The sequence below is a fragment of the Gambusia affinis genome, linkage group LG13 (assembly GCF_019740435.1).
Source record: "Gambusia affinis linkage group LG13, SWU_Gaff_1.0, whole genome shotgun sequence".
NCBI lineage: Eukaryota > Metazoa > Chordata > Actinopteri > Cyprinodontiformes > Poeciliidae > Gambusia > Gambusia affinis.
This window is the reverse complement of record NC_057880.1, coordinates 25,235,991-25,254,516: the sequence shown is the minus strand read 5'-3', so window position 1 is coordinate 25,254,516 and position 18,526 is coordinate 25,235,991. Positions and strand designations below refer to the sequence as shown.

At 37.1% G+C, this 18,526-nt stretch overlaps 2 protein-coding genes across 3 annotated transcripts in view; one reads left to right on the top strand and one right to left on the bottom strand.

The window, feature by feature from the left end:
- Positions 1 to 868: 868 nt before the first annotated feature.
- pcbd1 (pterin-4 alpha-carbinolamine dehydratase/dimerization cofactor of hepatocyte nuclear factor 1 alpha) lies at positions 869 to 4,282 on the bottom strand. Its single transcript, XM_044135996.1, has 4 exons — positions 4,066 to 4,282; positions 2,515 to 2,646; positions 2,353 to 2,433; positions 869 to 1,218 (listed from the first exon to the last, which is right to left on the bottom strand). Exons 1-4 carry the CDS (start codon positions 4,222 to 4,224, stop codon positions 1,126 to 1,128), a joined length of 465 nt encoding a protein of 154 aa, XP_043991931.1. The 5' UTR covers positions 4,225 to 4,282; the 3' UTR covers positions 869 to 1,125.
- A 1,934-nt stretch (positions 4,283 to 6,216) lies between these two features.
- si:dkey-192p21.6 (uncharacterized protein LOC565246 homolog) overlaps positions 6,217 to 18,526 on the top strand; it is a 28,983-nt gene continuing 16,673 nt past the window's right edge. The window contains exons 1-7 of one of the 2 annotated variants that reach the window (XM_044135992.1): positions 6,217 to 6,379; positions 6,533 to 6,627; positions 7,452 to 7,573; positions 8,965 to 9,083; positions 10,990 to 11,059; positions 11,125 to 11,191; positions 14,023 to 14,096. In XM_044135992.1, the coding sequence (XP_043991927.1) occupies positions 6,268 to 6,379; positions 6,533 to 6,627; positions 7,452 to 7,573; positions 8,965 to 9,083; positions 10,990 to 11,059; positions 11,125 to 11,191; positions 14,023 to 14,096 (659 nt within the window). In that variant the 5' untranslated portion in view covers positions 6,217 to 6,267. The remainder of the gene's footprint in view (positions 6,380 to 6,532; positions 6,628 to 7,451; positions 7,574 to 8,964; positions 9,084 to 10,989; positions 11,060 to 11,124; positions 11,192 to 14,022; positions 14,097 to 18,526) is intronic. The other variant, XM_044135993.1, reaches the window with a different exon arrangement.

Below are 18,526 nucleotides of genomic sequence, written 5' to 3'. Positions count from 1 at the left end.
TTGGGTCCAAAGTGTGGGCGGGGGGCCATTTGTGGCCCTTGCGATGAATTTGTTCGGCCCCTATTGACATGTCAAGAATGGTTAAAAATGATTGAAGACCTCCAAAAGTTTTGGAAAATGTCTTTTTCTTTTAATAAGTCAACAGTCTGAAGCCCTTTTTATGTGTTTGATATTTAAAGATATACAGATTTAATAAAAATGTTTATTTTTGAGCAAGTAAAAAAAAACCAAAAACACTTTACTATATTTTGGAGTTTTAATTTAATCAACTTTGTGGCTTCCCTGTGGTAAAACATTTGTTTGTTTTGGCCTCCAAGGCCAAATGTTTGGACCTCCGTGTCTTTAGATCATTAAAATAATGTATGTTGGCTTTTAATACGGTAATCACAGATCTTAAATTTGGTAACAAACTCACCACATGGTGACAATTTTAATTTGTAAAAATCATATTTTTATAAAAGTTAACTTTAGTTTTTTTTTTGTCTCTGGTATTTTCTGTCCAATTTCTTCTTAATTCATTTGAAGCTAGCGCTAACTAGCAGCTAATATACCCCTGCTAGCTAGCTAGCCCTTTGAGTCCATCATGGCTGATGGGCAAATTGACACTAAATGTTCCAGTAATATTCTTTTTATATCTACTTTTCTTGTACTATCTATTTTCTTTGAATCATTTTCCACAGGAGAAAATGTATCAATAATTCTTCGGCCAAAAGTTTTTTGTTTTCTTTATTTTAAAGCCCAAAAATTTAAATATGGTATTTTTTTCTCTCTCATGAACTGATAGTCAAAACTTTTCTACCTTATAAGATACATAAGTCACCCTGCGCCTGATAAAATGGCGACTTGGTCATTATTTAGATACATCAGGTCACAAATGCAGCCTAACATTTTATTACCGTAATACAAAAAACAGGCACAGCAAATCAATGTTTTTTCTGTAACAATGGAATGGATCATGATTGCTGGAATTACTCAAATCCTGACGTAACGTCAACCTGATTCTGTTTTCTCAGTTTCAACAACAAACCAAATGGCAAAATTTTTTTCTTTTTCACAGAGAACTGAGAGAAATCTGCTTTCATTTGGTGTTTGAAATCTGATCGCTGTTTCTCAGTGAAAGCAGCTTCACATCAGGGAGGCCTGGTCGATGAAGGTGGCCAAAGTGATGTCGCGCTGAGACAATCCGCTGCAGTCGTGGGTGCTGAGCGTGATCTGGACCTGCAGGGATAAAAAAGAAGAACCGCACTGAACTATAGCTCAGTTTCTAAAGACCATGTAAACACACAAATTGGAATTACAAACATAAATTTTCTTAAAAGAAACAACCATTTAAAAGAAACTCACTTTTTAAATTAAATTTGCACTAGACTTGCGGCTTTTCCATTATAAAGGTGTGCAAAACTTTACCGATATTTTGCTAATGTCGAAAAACACAATTTCGCAATTGGAGTGTTTCTATTAAATAAGAAACGCAATTACTGAATTAGTTTGTTCACGCAATAAGTCGTTAAAAAACTCGCTACGCCATCCTCATCCTACCACTTCCTGTGTGTCGTCTTTGTCGTTTCTGCCAGTAGTAACATTCTGTTGTTCATCATGTGACTCTTGTGATGCATATAAAGTTTGCAGTTTTGGGAAATAAATGTTGACATTGCCAAAAAAAACCCAAAAACAACACTTCACAGCAAGGCAATAACTGTATCAAAAAACAGAAGGGTTTTTTTGACATTGGTTTTTTAAGCAAATTTATTTTTGCAATTAATTTGTGCAATTATGGTCAATGGGGACACAGTTAATTAGATTGTTTAATTGTTTTATTTCAGAAAACTGCAATAGAAACACTTTCTTCGCATAACAAATCACATGATTAACAACTGGATGTTACTACTGGCAGAAACGACAAAGAAGATGACAGATGACAGTAGTTGGATAAGTTTAGAGACTTATTGGGTGAACAAATTTATTAATTCTTATTTCATGGAAGCACGCAATTACAAAATAGTTTTTTTTCCAACTTTAGCAAAACATTTTACACATTTTTGGAAACACAGCTACTGGTATAAATCTGATTTAAGTGATTGAGTTGATCCAGTAATTTAAACTGATAAACATGAAATTATGAGATAATCTCATATTTACGACATCGCTAAGTCATAATTAAAAAACAAGTTGGATTTTCTTTTTTATCAGAGTGGCAGCAATGGTCTTCCATACAATTGAGATCCTCCTATCAAAAGAAAATATTTTTTCTTACCTAAATGTTAAACGTGAGATTTTAATACTGTAATAAAGGTTATCTTATTTATTCTTGCACATATTTACCATTGCATAAACTCAGCTGATGTTTGGTACCTTGTTGTAAACGTTGAACCACTCGGGATGATGGTCCATCTTCTCCGCTTGTAAAGCCACTCTGGACATGAACCCGAAAGCCTGCAGGCGGAGCAGAAGCGTCACGCAGTCACGTTCAGACAGCGTTCAGACAGCGTTCAAAAGCGGCTTTAATGAACAGACCTGATTGAAGTCTTTGAAAATGAATTCTTTGTAGATGGCGTCGCGGCCGACCGTCTCCACCCACTGGGCGTTTCGCAGCAGCGGCAGCAGGTGAGCGCGATCCTCTTCACTCAGAGTCTGGATCTTACCGGCCTGCAGCGAGGCGGAAACGGGAGAAAGAAAACATGGACATCTCTGCCCAAAAAACTCACCAATTTTCTAAAAGAAAATAAAAATACAGGGAAATTTCTGAGTTTTTAATTGCTAGAAAAAAAAAATAATATTTAGATTAATCTCAGAACTTTTCTTCAAAAACCTGGAGATTTGAGTTTCAAAAGTTGGAAATTAATTTCAAAAGTACTTTTAAAACTCAAACTTCCTTGTTTAGAAAATTTCTGCAATCAGTCTCTGAATTTGAGTTTTTTGTAGCATTTTTTTTGACTTTAGTCAAAAAGCTCAGATATTTTAAATTTTCTGCATTTCAAATTTTGAAAATTTTCTACTTTTGAAACTTTTACTTCCTTGCAAAATTTTGACTTCTCAAACTCAGATCTTTCTGGAAGCAAATATTCTTTACTTTTGGAGCTCAGATATTTTCTTGTTTCTTCTAGAAATGTTTTGACACTCAAAAAATGTCCAGGTAGAAATTTTGAATCTAATATCAAATTATTATTTTTTTCTCCCCAGCAAATTTTTAGCTTTTCAAAGTCAAAAAATTCCTTTTTCTGTTTTTTTTTTCTTTTTTGAAAATTTTAGTTTTGAAATTCAAATTTCCAAGTTTGTTTTAGAAAATTTCTCAGATTAATCCCAAAATTTTAGATTTTATTCCTGCCAAATTTTCAACTATTGAAACTCTGATTTTCTAGTTTTTTTTTTATTAAAACTCTTATGGGTTTCAGAAATCGAAAATATTTCACTTTTCTTACTCTGGAAATTTCTATTTTTTTGTAGAAAAGGTTTAAAGTTAATCTCAAATTTATAGTTTTTTCTATCAAATTGTCGACTGTTGGAGTTCTGGAAGTTTTCTTATTTTTTCCTCTAAGCTTTCTGTGATGTTTTTGTGATGTTTTTGTCATATTTAGTCCTCTTGCCCCTCTGTCTCGCGGGTTGAAGAGGGGCAGCTTCTCAAACACAAACACTGATTGGCTGAAAACGCGTCCATCTGGAAACGATCAGCCGCCGCATTTCTGCTTTAAAAAACAAAAAACAGATTATTTAAATGTGCTTTCTGTTGGTTGAGGGGTTTGTCTGCATACATTTGGTCATTTCTATCTTAGTTTTTTACTATTTGTTCAAAGTCACATGATTTTAGTCAGCTGTTTGGACCAAGCAGATGTTTCTTTATTCCCTGCGTGGATCCGCGCTGTGACGTCATCAGGTATCATAGCAACAGTGTAATCTGCTCAATCAGTGACATTATCATCAGCTCACAAACAAATCCCCTCTGGCTCCAACACGCAAACTCAGCAGAAAGTCAGGATAAACCTGCGCATTTCTGCATAAATTCCGCACATTCCTGTTCATTGTGGTGTAAAAACGCCGGAAGTGAAGCAACAGGTTGCGGGTACTCACCATGTCGGAAGAGAGGCAGTTCTGCTGTGGGAGCCGCTGACTGGAGCTGGACCTAATCCATCTGAAACGGGGAGCTGGGGGTCCTGAGGGGCCGTCTCTGCTGAAGCCTGAGCAGAAATCATTCCAGACAGAAGCGAGTCCAGCCGCAGGTTTAATCATAAACACGCATCTGCTGCTCCAGGCATGCTGAGGCCAGCTGCTCTTTGCTCTGTGATGACACTCTGCTTCCTGGACTCACTAAAAATAATCAACATTCTGCACAAACAGTGACGCTAAGGTTAATGTTCAATCAAATGCAAGGAAATCACACACAAATCAGCTCCAAATAGGCAATAAAAAGCTACTAAAACAGATAAAACAGGAAATAAATACATGTTTAGTTTAATAAAGAAGAAAACAATTAAATGCCAATAATAAAAGTACTGATTTTTATCATTTACAAATGTTTTTTTAGACCCAACAGAACATAACTTAGGTTTTAACCATTAGTGTAAAAGTGGGCGGGGCTAAATCAGCTCCTTTCAAGATGATTGGTCTGAATTGGACCAGAGTCTACAGGTCAACCAATCAGACGTTAGACCTGGTTTAATAATGGGCAGAGACAGAATACTTATATCTGCCATTAACATATGAGGAATTTCGATTTTTAATGAATGAATTATATTTTAACTATCCATATTTAATTCGATGTATAGATCAAACTTGTGGCAACTTTGGTGCCATAAATTTGTAAATGTATTTTTTAAATTATTTAATTTATTATCTTAGTTCTTAAATTTTATTATTTAGTTAGTTAATTGAGTATTAAACATTTAAGTAAATAAGTAAATCAATTAGAAAGTGCCCATATGAATATACCACAATTTTTATCCAGTAATTAAAATTCAAGTATATTCAAAATTAAAAATATATCATTAATCCCAAAGGTAAATTAAATGAATATATGTGTATGTTATTAAGTAAATAAATGTATATTATATATAAATACATTTTTAACAGTTCTCTTGTTTATTATGTTGTGGCACTTTTGGCCCTCCGTAGGAACACTAAAAGTTACTCTGTGGACTAAATATCATTGAAAACTATGAAATAGGGGGTAGTTTGGAAAAAATAAAACGCAACAGGAAAGACAGACTTTCTATTCAATACTCTAAGGAATAAAATTCCCTATTTTCAGTAAACAAAATAAGTCAAACATCAATTTTTCACATTAAAATGTCACATTTTGAATAAACCATCACACTGAGATGTAAGGTAGCATTAGGTTTGAATATTGTATTAAATTTGAGTCTAGAAGCCAACAGATGTAAAAGCTAAAGAGAGCAGAAACCCTGAGAGCAGATCAGCAGATCTGAAAGGTCATTCCAAAGGAGGTCAAAGGTTAACAGGCTCCTCCGGTGAGATTTGCCCCGGTGAACTCATCTGTCACTGGGAGCGCTGGAGGAAATGAACTGGTTAATGAAATGAAGACGACTGGGATCAGCATTTACCAGTTGGCTGCATTTCAGGAGATTGGGACAAAAACTGGAGATGACGGGGTTAACACAATGTTTTTCAAAATGGCTGCCGCCAGAGGGCGCAAGAGGGAAGGTGGAAAAAAGAGAAAAAAATGGCAAAAATAAAAATACTAATACAATTTGTAATACTACGGCTTTAACTATATTTTTATTATAAAATTGTTCTAGTTTACAGTCATTATTAAGTTAAAATAATTTATTGAAAAGTTATGTACCACATTCATCTTTCTGATTGGATTGCTAGCATAGTTAGCATAGCAAGTGCGAAATGAAGTTTGCCGACAAGAAAAGGACGAAGGAGCCGTCCAGCTGCCCGCCTGCGGATGACTTTGAATGATAAATAAAAGTAAGAAAAATATTCTACAAGTGTAAGTCGTCTCAAACTCCAGTCCTCGAGGGCCGCAGTCCTGCAGTTTTTAGATGTGCCCCAGGTACAAAACGCTGGAATGAAATAGCTAAATTACCTCCACCTTGTGTAGACCAGTTCTCCAGAGCCTTAATTATTCCACCTCGAGACTGGTTTGAACTTAATGCATACGCTTCTAAAATCATAATAAACTTTAGAGTTTCTATCAATCTTCCATTTCGTAATTTCTAACGATGTATTAGCCGGATATATGACTCCAAGCAGAAATGGGAAAGCTGTAAAGATGAGCAGAAGGACTGACAGTTTCCAAGAAGCGACATGCATTCCAGCAGGCTGCGCTTTGCAGCCCTGTTATTTTTACTCGTGGTTGCCTGCAGCAGAGGAGGAATCATCAAAAATGAGGAGTTTTATTCTGTATTTCCAGAGGACGGTGAGTGACGTTTGGCTCAGTCTGATTTCTGTCGCATATTTTCTGTTTTCCTTCAGTTCGTCTGAAACGTGTTGTGATGTGAAACGCCCTTTAGATATCGTGTTTTTATGATGATCCATATGGAGTCCATAAATCAGGTTTAAATCTCTGCAGGACTTCCTCTGAAAATGGACCAGGCTCTGCTCACGTTTCACAACAAGCTAACAGAACCGGTCCGGGTTTTCTACACCTCAGATTACTGCTACAAGGTAACGGAAAATTACTTCATAACAAACTAAAAAGTTAGCTACAAACTAAATCTTTACTTTGTCATTAATTGTTGCTCACAAAAAATGGCGAGCAAGCTAGATATTTGGTTTACAAATTAAATATCAAGTTGACAAGCTAACTTTGCTAAATATTTAGTTTACTATCTTTAATTCAATTATTTTTGTTTATAATCTAAACGTGTCATACTAAGGCTATATTTAGCATTTACTTATTAAGGTAAGAACTTCACTGGATAACTAAATATTTAGTTGGTAAACCAAATATTTAGCTTGATAACTAAATATTGAGTATACTAACTAAATATTGAAGTACATGTCTCCAAACTAAAAATCTAGTCAGCAAGCTAAGCCAAATATTTATTTGACAGTTTTACTATTTTGCACCAAACTAAATATTTAGCTGATAGTTCAGTTGAAAAAAGTCGACTAAAGAAGCTAGTTTATAACTACATATTTGGCAAGCAAGCTAACTAAACTAAATATTTTGTTTACAATCTGATTATTTGGCTCAAAGCTAAATATTTAAATTGCAATCTAAGTGCTTAGTAAACAAGCTAAATATTTAATTAAGTAAATATTTAGTTTGAAGCTGTGACATTCTTAAATGAATAACAAGGTGAAAATATGACATTTTTTTCTCTTATGACAGGGTAAATTAAATTATTTCTGTTTTAATCCCAAATTATGTGTACTTTTCTTTTTGTTCATATCTTTTGTAATTATGCTTCACATTAAACTTTATGTAATTCAGAGACAGATTTAGTTGTTTAAATGAATATTTTTGCCTGTTTTTAATGTTCCAGTGTGTGAAGCAGCAGTTGGTCTCTGTGAAGCCCAACAACAACAATACGTCTGCAGTAATCAGCACTAAATTCACCCTGACGCTGCAGGTTGAGCCACAGACCAGGAACTCAACGCTCTGCAGGTGAAAACCAGCTGCTAGCATCGCTAACCTTCACCGTTTCTCCTGCTAGCTTACAGACGGTGGCATCAGCATCCTGCGGGATTATTTACTGGTCTGTTTGAGAAACCGTGATCTGCTTTTGGGAGCTGAGTGACGTCGTCTCTGAAACCTCTGAGGTTATTGATCAGGAAGCTTTCGGGGGTTAATGAGAGCCGATATGCTAATATTGATGAAAATGGTTCACTAAAACCTGAAAGCAACTGGAGAACAGAGACATTTTCCATCTTTATAAACTGAGCCGTGCGTTTGTGGATGGATTTACTCTCATAATCACCTTTATTTTTCTCGTCTTTGTTCTTCTGTGATCAATGCTGAGGTCTCTAACCAGACGATTGATTTGCTTTCCCCCTGTGAGAGAAAAAAACCCGTCAATGTGACAGCCGGTCTGTCATTGCAGCTGCGGATCAATAGCAACATGCAATCCATGTTTCTGTTCCTGAAACTGGAGACAACCAGAGGTCAGGAGATTTACGCTGCACTGCTGATGTTTTAGCTTTTTTTACATTTAATAAGGCGACAAATAATGAAACGCTGGAACATTTTGACACTTTAGGGAAGTTTTGCAATTATTTAAAGACATATTGATCTAAAAACAATGTTGAGCTGCGGTCAACTTCTCCAGGGCATTTTTATAAATAATGTTTTTAAAAAAACAATATCTTTATTGTTTTTTTAAATAAAAAGTTTGAAATAAAAAGACATTCATTTTTTCACACTTTCTGAAGATAAATCAAAACAAACTTTTATTGTTTTAGTTTAGTTAGAATTACCAAAATTATTTCTATTTAGGTTTTTTTGTAACTTGCCTTCAGTTGAAAAGTTTACATACATTTGCTGAGTATCATGGAGAGGGAGTGGATAAACTATAAAACATGCCACGTTCCTGTGCATTCAATTAAATTAATACGCAGATTAAAATTTCACTTTTTTATTTTAAAATAATAGTTTAAATAAAACTATGCTAATTCTGCTGACTTATTTGTTTTAGTTATTATGCTGAGGTTTTTACATAAAAAAAACAGTAAATGTGAGTTTTTGACTGAAATATTTTTATTTTATGCCTAACTTTATCCATTTGTCAAACGAACCTTAAAAATTGTTATGACGTGGTTTTACCAATGGAAACTGAAGTTTGCGGTTTTAACATTGTGGATGAATCTGGAATCGGTGTTTTTCATGGTTCTGCCACCAGGTGGAGCTCCTGAGCTTCACAGATAAATCTGAGTCCATTAACACTTTTTTTTTGTCTTTGCACTGTTTTGATGAGAAAAACAGCAGGCGGCTTTTACAGAAAAAATGGCATCAGATAAAAGCTTTTCAGGGAAATTTGTCTGTCGGTGTTGTGGCTGCAGATGGAGTCGAACATATAAGGAAGGAGGCCATTACTCTGTTTGGATGCAGACGCCCGCGGCCTCCGCTGACCCAATCTGCAGCTTCTCAGTGGATAAGAGTCCAAACAATGCTTACCTGCGTAAGTATAACACACTCAATGAGGACGCAGTGACAGAACCAACATTTGGGCCACACGGAGCCCAACGTTTATTTACCTGAGTCGGAACAGAGCAGTACGGAAGAACATTAGGGCCACTGGAAATAAATACTTTTTTGTTGAAATTGTTTATGTACCATCAGGAAAATCTAGCCTTAAAACTCTAATCTACCAAATACATTTTCAACAGGCTTTCAGTGAGGATAAATTGCAGATTAACAATTCCAACAACAAGCAAATTACCGTCACAATCCTAAAGTGATTTTTTATTTATTTATTTATTTTTTTTCTTGCCAAAGTCATTTTTGGGAAAAAATTTCTCCAACCCTTTATTTAGGCAGGTAATGTTATGCTAACTACATAACTGACATACACCTAAAAATGTTTGGCTTTTTATTTGGATTTAGACATAAACTGACACACAATTAGAATTAATTGGGGGAAAAAATAACAATTCTGAGATTAAGGTAATTTCCTAATGTCAGTTTAAAAATAACTGTGAAACTGAAGTCTTACATCTCAGAAAAAGGACAGAATTCTGACTTTTTTTCTGATTAATATCTGAATTTTGAAGAAAAAAACCTCAAAATTCCTAGACTAAAGTCAGAATTATGGGAAAAAACACAAAAATTCTGAGGAAAACAACACAAAGAAAGATAAGCCCAAACTCTGAGATCAAAAATTCAGAGAAAAAATTCTGAATTCTGAGGAAAAAAAGCCAAATTTTAGTGGAAAAAAAACAACATTGAAAGAAAAGCCAAAATTCTGAGGTCAAAATCAAAAGTATGAGGAAAAAGTGGGAATTCTGTGGAAAAAAAGTCAAAATTCTGACATTAAAGTTTAAATTCTGAGAAAAACATCAAAATTATGAGGAAAAAGTCAAAATTTGGAGAAAATATAAAGGACTTATTTTTTTAAATTTATTTTTTTATTTTTTTTGTGGGCCTGATGTTCTTCCGTAGATCAGAACCGCCCTTCTCTCTGTGCATCGATCAGACCGGCGCTGAAAACGAATAAAAAGAGAAATGTGTGGTGCTGGTTGTGACGCGGCGGCGTGCATTAGGCGGCGTGGAGGGATTAGAGGCGTAATGGGATTCTGAAAGCGTCTCTCTGCATAATGCACACTCTACTTAACAACACTGCAGATTATGCTCAGATCAGACTTTTAAGGCCAAGTGGCCATTATCTGCGCCGGTCAGTGTGACTGCACCTTCCACAACGCGGCGAGCTTCCATTAACTCTGCAGACCGGTGATTACTCCGACCGCCCCTCCGGACCGGATCAGCCTCAGTAATGTTCTGGTCAGCAGCTGGAAACGAGGCGGCCCTGTTAGGAAAACCAGACCGCTTGTTGTTTCACCCGGCTTCGTTTGAATATTTGTTATAAATGTTTGCTTTTACGCAACCAGAGGTGGGCAGAGAACCCAAAAATCACACTCGAGTAAGAGTGTTAAAGTATTTGGTAAAAAGTCTACTCAAGTTCTGAGTACACTGCAAAAACACAAAACCCTACCACGTAATTTTGGCCAAGTTTCTAGTGCAAATATCTTAGTAAACTTGAAATAAGATTTAGTGAACTTAAAGTAACTTTTCAGCCAAAATATCTGAGATGTAGTATCAGCCAATACCGATCCGATACAGAAAAATGTCACTGAATTGACTTAAAACCTTCATAAATTAAGTGTAATGCTGAAATGATTAATCTGGATTAATCATTTCAGCATAAATTAAAATAATCGTCAGCTAAATTAAGCAATAACATGTTTTTCTTATTTAAAAAGGGAATAGAAATAGTTGTTTATTAGCATCTTTTGATGTATTTCTAACGTAACATGAGATAAATACACAATCCCAGCCTGCTGACTTCCTGTTCTCCTTCATTTTTCCAGCTCTTCTAGTGGCGGCTCTGCTACTGGCTGTCATTGTGTTATTATCTGTTTTGGTGCCTTACATCTACAGGTATGGATATGTTACATAACTCACTACTGGTCACTCTTCCATCACTCAGTTGTCTTTTCTTGCAGGAGGTGTTGCACATCTAAATGTATTAAAGTAATCTGTTGCCAAGATCCTCTGCACTCTGTGGATAATGTGAGTAAAACGCTTCTTTAATCAATGCATTAGATTACTACCCTAATGAATGGAGTTAGCTGTAAAACTCCACTGATTTAATTTAGAAATGTTTTAAATGCATAAAAATGATGTTAAAGGAGCCCTATTATGGAAAAATGCACATTTTGCACGTTTTTATACTTTTATTTGGATTTCTACTGCTGCTAAAAACAGCACAAGCACTTAGAAAAACAAACATCCAAAACGAGCCTTTCAAAAATGTTCAGGATGCATCGTCAAAAATCAGCAGGTGCTGCCCGTTACCTAGCAACCCCAGTAAAGCCCAGCCCCCGTTACCTAGCAACCCAACCTGAGGCCAGGCCGTTACACTGCAAAAACACAAAATCTTCTAGTGCAAACATCAAACAAGATAAACAGGAATTTGTTTTAAGTCAATATTACCTTAATACTAGAACTATTTACCAGTGAAATAATCTGCCTGTGAAACTAGAACTTATTGAAATTATTGACTTGAAACACGCTCTTATTTTGTGATGAAAAGTTACTTGTAAGTTAGTTTTGTCTTGTTTCAAGTGTACTGATATATTTGCACTGTAAACCAGATCAAAAGGACTTGGTAAGATTTTGTGTTTTTGCAGTGTCGCAACCCCAGTGAAGTCCAGCCCGTTGCCTAGCAACCTGGGCGGCATTCCACCCATCACCTAGAAACCCAACTGAGCACGTTTGGTCAGCTGGTTTTACCTCTGTATGCGCTGTACAATGGCTGCTGGAAAACACTTGCTGCATTCTTGTTAGTTGTGCAGGAGGCTCCACTTCTGCTTTTCAAAGACGTACAGTTGTATAATTATGCATCTGTTTGCAGCCATTTTCACGTGCGAGCGTACATGTTGAGTTTTGGGGGCGTGGCCAGCAGCAGCTTATTTGGATTTAAAGTGACAGAGGACATAAAACATCTCATTCTGAAACTGAGCAGATAAAAATCTGATTATTTAGGAATGATTTTGTGCCAAAACATTTAATAAACATGTTTTGTATAAACAATAGACCTATCCTAAGGAAGCATCATGGGAAACCTTAAGTCGTTAAAAATTTTTTTTGTTTTTTTGTCTTGTTGGCTCTGTTATCCAGAGCATTAATGTTGGTGTGAAATTACTCTGGGAACAGCATCAACTTTATACTTTTATTTTGAAATCAAACACATTGCCACGATCCAATTCTTCCAGTGCATTATTGTCACTGGCCTGCCGTCCATGTACACTAAAATTGCTGTGAGCCTCCAATCATCAGGCCGTTTGGGAGACACTAATTGAATGATTGATACAAACGTTGGCAGAGCTTTTATGGGAGCGGTGGAGCGCCGCGTCGTCCAATCGTCTCCGTCCCTGGCAGGAGCTGCAGTGTGTCTTTGGTGAGCATGAATAGCTCTTCTCATTGGAACAAGCAACATGTCTCTGTTTTCCATATGCCGTCCACATGGCATGCAGATCCATCATGACATATTAGCGCCGGTGTCTTCCTGCTCTGGCGCTTCATACTGGTGCACGGAGGCCAGTAAGGCTGGCTAATCCAACTGGGAGGGCAGCAGGCCACAGAGGAGCTGCTGCTTTCAAAGAGAGAGAGAGAGAGAGAAACGATTTTTAAACGTTTTGACCCGGCGGCCATTTGATCTTTCGCTTTCATCAGCATTTGAACATTTTATTGGAGATAAAACGTCTTCATATTCAGTTCCACTTCGAGACATCAACCCCAGCCTGGAATAAAGAAGGTTCATAAGCAAAACAATATGTAAGGAGATCCGTCACCATTTTCCAAAGATCTGAAATAAGACCCAAACTGGTCCTCTCAGATGACTACAAACAATCCTATAAACCACTAGACACCAAGCGAGCTAAGAACTAGCTACTGCTACCAATGTCACTGTCTACCATTTCAGGTGTAGGAGCACTAAGTGAATCAACAGACCAAAGATTGATGCTAGCATCATGCAACGCGTTAAAGGTAGCAGCTGTATTTACTGCTAGCTTGCTATAGCATTATGATAATAACAAACATAATGCTCACCACTATGAGCATGCAAAACTTTTTAAATTTTGCATATTTAAAAAGTTTACTTGGTGGGTGTGCTAGGCATTAGCAATAAGATCTGTTCAGCCAAGCTTATTGTTAACTATATATTAGCAATGTAATAGATACACTTACTGTTAGCTAGATATTGGCAATAGAAGCTTACAGATAAGCTAGGTATTAGCAATACAATCAGCTAAGCTCATTTTTAGGTAGCTATTAGTAACACAATAACAGTTAAAATGTAAACATACTTTTAGGTTTTAGTAATACGATAAGAGCCATTAGATAAGCTCACTGTTGGGTAGTTTTAGCATAAGATTAGCCAAGCTAACTGTTAAGTTGACATTAGTAGTATGATAACAATTAACAGCTAATCTTACTGTTAGCAAACTATAAGCAATAATATCAACCATGATAAATGTTAGCTGGCTATTACCACGATGATAGCGGTTAGCTTTGAGCAATAAGATCAGCTAAGCTAAGCTTACTCTTCAGCTAATGTCAAAGTAAGTAGCTGAGTTGACCTTTTGTGATTTGTAAATTGAAACGTTTACAGTTTGGACTCTGAGAAATGGGCATTTTAAATGTCGTATTTATAAAAGTTTTGCATATTTAAAAAGTTAATTTGAAAGTGTATTGAACTCTCTTTGTGTGGCTTTTGCTTCAATTACACAGCCGAAAATAACCAACACATATTTGGAATAAAATTACAGCAAACTACCCGCATTTGAATGTAATTTGAGTGCTGAAGCTATTTTATCTCCTGGCTGTTATTTCTGCAGGAGGCTGCTGAGGCTGCGCCTGATGGAGGTGAAGCCAAGCCGTCGCGTCTGCTCTCCTTGGATGCTTTCCGAGGGTATGTACGCCATCAACAACCATCCTTTTTATCAGGCTATCACCACATGGGCCCGTTCACATGCTAATCCTTTTTACAGCAGTCAAGGCATGATGAAGATCTACAGGCCCGGCATAATAAATAATTACATGGGTCACTGTCTGGCCACATGCTCCCTGAAGCTATTGTTATGAGGCGGTGTAGCTTTGGGCATGGTTTCTGATATGAGAGCGCTGCTGGTTGGGAACAGAGTGTTTCTGTTGGATAGGAGTGATGCATGTGATTGAATCTGGGCTCCCTGTTTGCCTTAATTGTGGCCTGGGGGTAGACACAAAGCACGCCTCTGTGGAAACAGGATGCTGGTGTGGCTTTGACCTCCCCCTTGCCAAATAATTGATGTAATAATATCATCAACATATCAGCACACATCCACACGGCCATAGATCTCCTGCCAAACCAGAGAGCGAGGGGAAATTCAGCAGGACACGGATTACATCCAGCAGACGACCGGCATCATTTCCATCTGTGGCTTCCCCTCTGCAGGAAAACCAATTTGAATCTGTTCTGCACACATCCCAAATGTAATATGCAACATTTTCATGTAGTTTACAAGCAGTACCTGCAAAGACATGTTTCATCTTCAGATTTCACTGCAAAAACACAAAATCAAGTATCGGTCTGGTTTCAAGTGCAAATATCTGTTTACTTGAAATAAGACAAAACTGGGTTTTTCAGCAAGACATTTAGAGTCAATAAATCCTTAATTTTGATGAAAAAGTACCATTCCTAGATTAATAACTGCTCATACCTAATTTATCTGTAAGTTCTCATTGCCAGTAACTTTAGCTGTAACGATATTCCTAATATCTAGTTAACAATAAGCTTAGCTGGACTGATCTTATTGCTAAAACCTAGCTAACCTGTTAGCCGTTATAATGTTGCTAGATTAGCTAGCTAAAAGTTAGATTAGCTGATCTTGTTGCTCAGCCCTAGATTATCTGCAAACTCTTACTGCCAATAACAGCTAACAGTTTGTTTAGCTGTCAATATATTGCTAATATCGGAATAAGATCAAGCCTAGATAAACTGATGCAGTAAGCTTAGCTGTTAATGCTAGTAGCTAGCAGTAAGCTTGGCTGCTATCATATTGCTAATAGCTTAATAACAATAAGTTTAACTGAATTGATCTTATTGCTAATACCTAGCTAAACATGTTTAGCTATTTGTCGTTAGGTTGCACATAGAGAGCTAACATTAAATATAGCAGCTGTTGCATTACTGATAGCTAGTGCACAATAAATGTAGCTGTTAATCTGTTGCTAACAGTAAACTTTTGTAAGCTGTTGTAATATTGCTAATGGCAAGTTAATAGCCTTAGCTGAACTGATCTTATTGCTAATACCTAGCAAGCTCAGCATGCATCACTGTTTATCATATAGCTATAGCAAGCCAACAGTGAATACTTTCCTTTTTTTTATCAATATTAAGGAATTATTGACTTAAAACAAACTTCTATAGCTTTCTGAAAAGTTACGTTTAAGTCATTTTTGTTTTATTTCAAGTGTATTTGGATGTTTTTGCAAGAAACTGGATCAAAAATACTTGGTGAGACTTTGTTTTTGGAGAGTTTTGCTCCATGTTTCAATCTGAAAACCATCTGGTCTAAGATTACAAACACTTTTCCCATGTTGATGACCTGACTGATGACACGTGAGATGACATTTAATCAAACTGTGACTCAGCACTGAAGATTTACGCTGCAGGTGTCTCCGCAGCCCTGTGACTTATGATCCATAACCCTGATAAGTTACAACTTTCTGCAGAGAACAGACGCATCAGTCACCTGCCATAAACGCTGAGGCATTTCTGAAGGCTTTCCTTCTCAGCTGAAAGCCTTTTCTGCTCGTTGCTCTGACATGATATACAGAGAAACCCGGGTTATGGTCGCACGTTAATTTTTCTAAAAGGATTTGGATTTTTAATCTTGTGCCCCACAGCTGAAAGCCTTTCGTTGGGTTTTTCTCTCTGGTGAAAATCTCACTGTTAGTCAATATATTATAACTATTACAACAAAACCAGATGGTGACTCACTCTGAGCCCAACTTTGACTGGCATCCAGGCTTTCTGATCCAGTTTCACGTACGATCAGACAAACAGAACCTTGGCTGAGCTTACGGTACACCCTGGACAGTTCCCCAACCCACAGGACAAACATCTTTACACACATTCATACCTCAGCGCAATTTAGAAAGACTAAATAATCTAGCATCTGTATTTTTTCGGCTGTAAAGGCGTAGGAGTAACATGCAAACTATACAGAAAGATCCCTTAGCTAAATGTACCTTTACCACTAAAGCATCAATAACCTTCTGCAATAATTCTTCTTTGCAGTATTCTTGACAATGTTGGTTTATTAAACTGTTTGGTTTCCTGGAACAAACCTGACATTTAAGCAAAAAGTCCACACACTGCAAAAACACAAAATCTTACCAACCATTTTTGGTTTTAATGTCTCAGCGCACTTGAAAAAAGACAAACTAACTTAAAAATAACTGTTCAGTAAGAAATAGGAGCTTGCTTTAAGCCAATAATTCCTTAATATTGATGAAGAACTACCAGTTCCACTGGCAGATTTTCTCTTATAATACCTGCTAGTTTATATGTAACCTCCTGTAGTCAACAACTAGACAACAGTAAAGTTAGTTGTTGCTGTATGTCAACAATAAACTTAGCTGAACTGATCCAATTGCTAATACATGGTTAACTATTTGCAAAACTCTCAGAAACCTTTTCCCACGTTGCCATAATGAGGTATTTTTATGTGAACTTTTGAGAAAAGAGAATAATTAAATTTGGAACAAGGTTGTAACGTAGCAAAATGTGGAAAAAGTGAAGCGCTGTGAATACTTTCCAGATGCACTGCACGTCCAAACGTCTTCACTTCTACTCAACAGCTAGATGCTTGTAGCAAATCCTGCAAATCTGACCTTCGTCAGTTTCACAGCTGCAAAACAGGCGTCTAAATCATTTTCCCTGAGTCATAGGCCTTAATCAAGGAACAAACGCTCTCCTCTCTGCAGATCTCCACAGGGACGTTAACAACCTTAACGTGATTACGAACTGAGAAAAAAAACAAAAGTCCACAATGTTCAGATGCAAAACAAAACAAAGACCTGTCGTCGTACATCATATTAGCCTTTAATTATCTCCCTTCATCCATAATTAGTTTCCTCACACGCAGCGTAATAAAGCTCCCGTTTGGAATCAGACAGCTGGGGGTTTTAATTAAAAGGACGGCCAATAAATGGAGAGATTGCTGCACTTTTTCTTTTAACAGGGTCTCATCTGGCAGCGGTGGGTTTAACCTTTGTCTACGTTGCTATGGCAACTAATGGATACCTTCGTCAAAGTTTAAACGGTAGCCCGGGTGTGTGAGAGAGGTGGAGGGAGGGTTTTACTCTGCTTTAATAGCCTTTCGGAGTTGATAGCGACCGATTAAAATCTTGTATCAGCAGGTTGGAGCAGTAATGGCTTTGGTGCACCTCTTAATTGAATCTGGACATAAAAAACAAGACGAGGCAGAGGTAGATGCACCTTATCAGACGGTTTTATCCTCAGAGGTTGAACTAATCTCATTTTGCCTCCCAGTGTAACTCCTGTGATTTCTTTTAGTTTTCATTAAACACCACATGAAAACCAAAGTGAACAGAAAGGAACTGTAAGCGGATTTAGTGCAGAAACATGCGTCGTGTTGTAATAACGGCATCTCCAGCTGTTTATCAAACACAGTGAAGCCCTTCGTCACATGAGCGCAGTGTTTCAGCAGCTTGGCCGGCAGGAAAGCATAAAGTGTGTCATATATTAGGTGCAAAGCCTTTAGTCAGCAAAGCCGAGGAGATCCAGAGGACAGGCGCTCATTTCCTGAGTGATTCATAATGCTGAGGCGGCATTCGCCAATAAAAACGGCTTCAATTCAGGGCTCCATGTTGTATTATGATCTCACTTTCATTTCCTGCTGTTTTTTCCTACTTCCTTCTTCCTTGTGTCGTTCTTGTCTCCTTTCTTCCTTGGTTCCTTCTCTCATTTTTCACATGGTTCCTTCTTTACTTGGCTCCTTTATTCTGAATTTATTGTCTTTCGACCTAAAGAGGAACAATCTGTCGTCGGCACAGAATTTCAGTTTTTACAGCTGGAAACTAGAGATCAGGAGGAAATCTGGGTCTGAGCCTTCAGAGTCACATAAAGACAGTTACAAAGTTGGCCTTCTGTCACCTGGAGAACATTTCCAGGATTAAAGGACTAATAATGTCTCGGCAAGATCTAGAGAAACTCATCCATGTGTTTATTTTCAGTTGCATTGATTACTGAAGCAGCATCCTCACAGGTCTGAATAAAATAAAAGAATCAATGGTCTAGCTGCAGCTGATCCAGAACGCTGCTGCTGGCGTTCT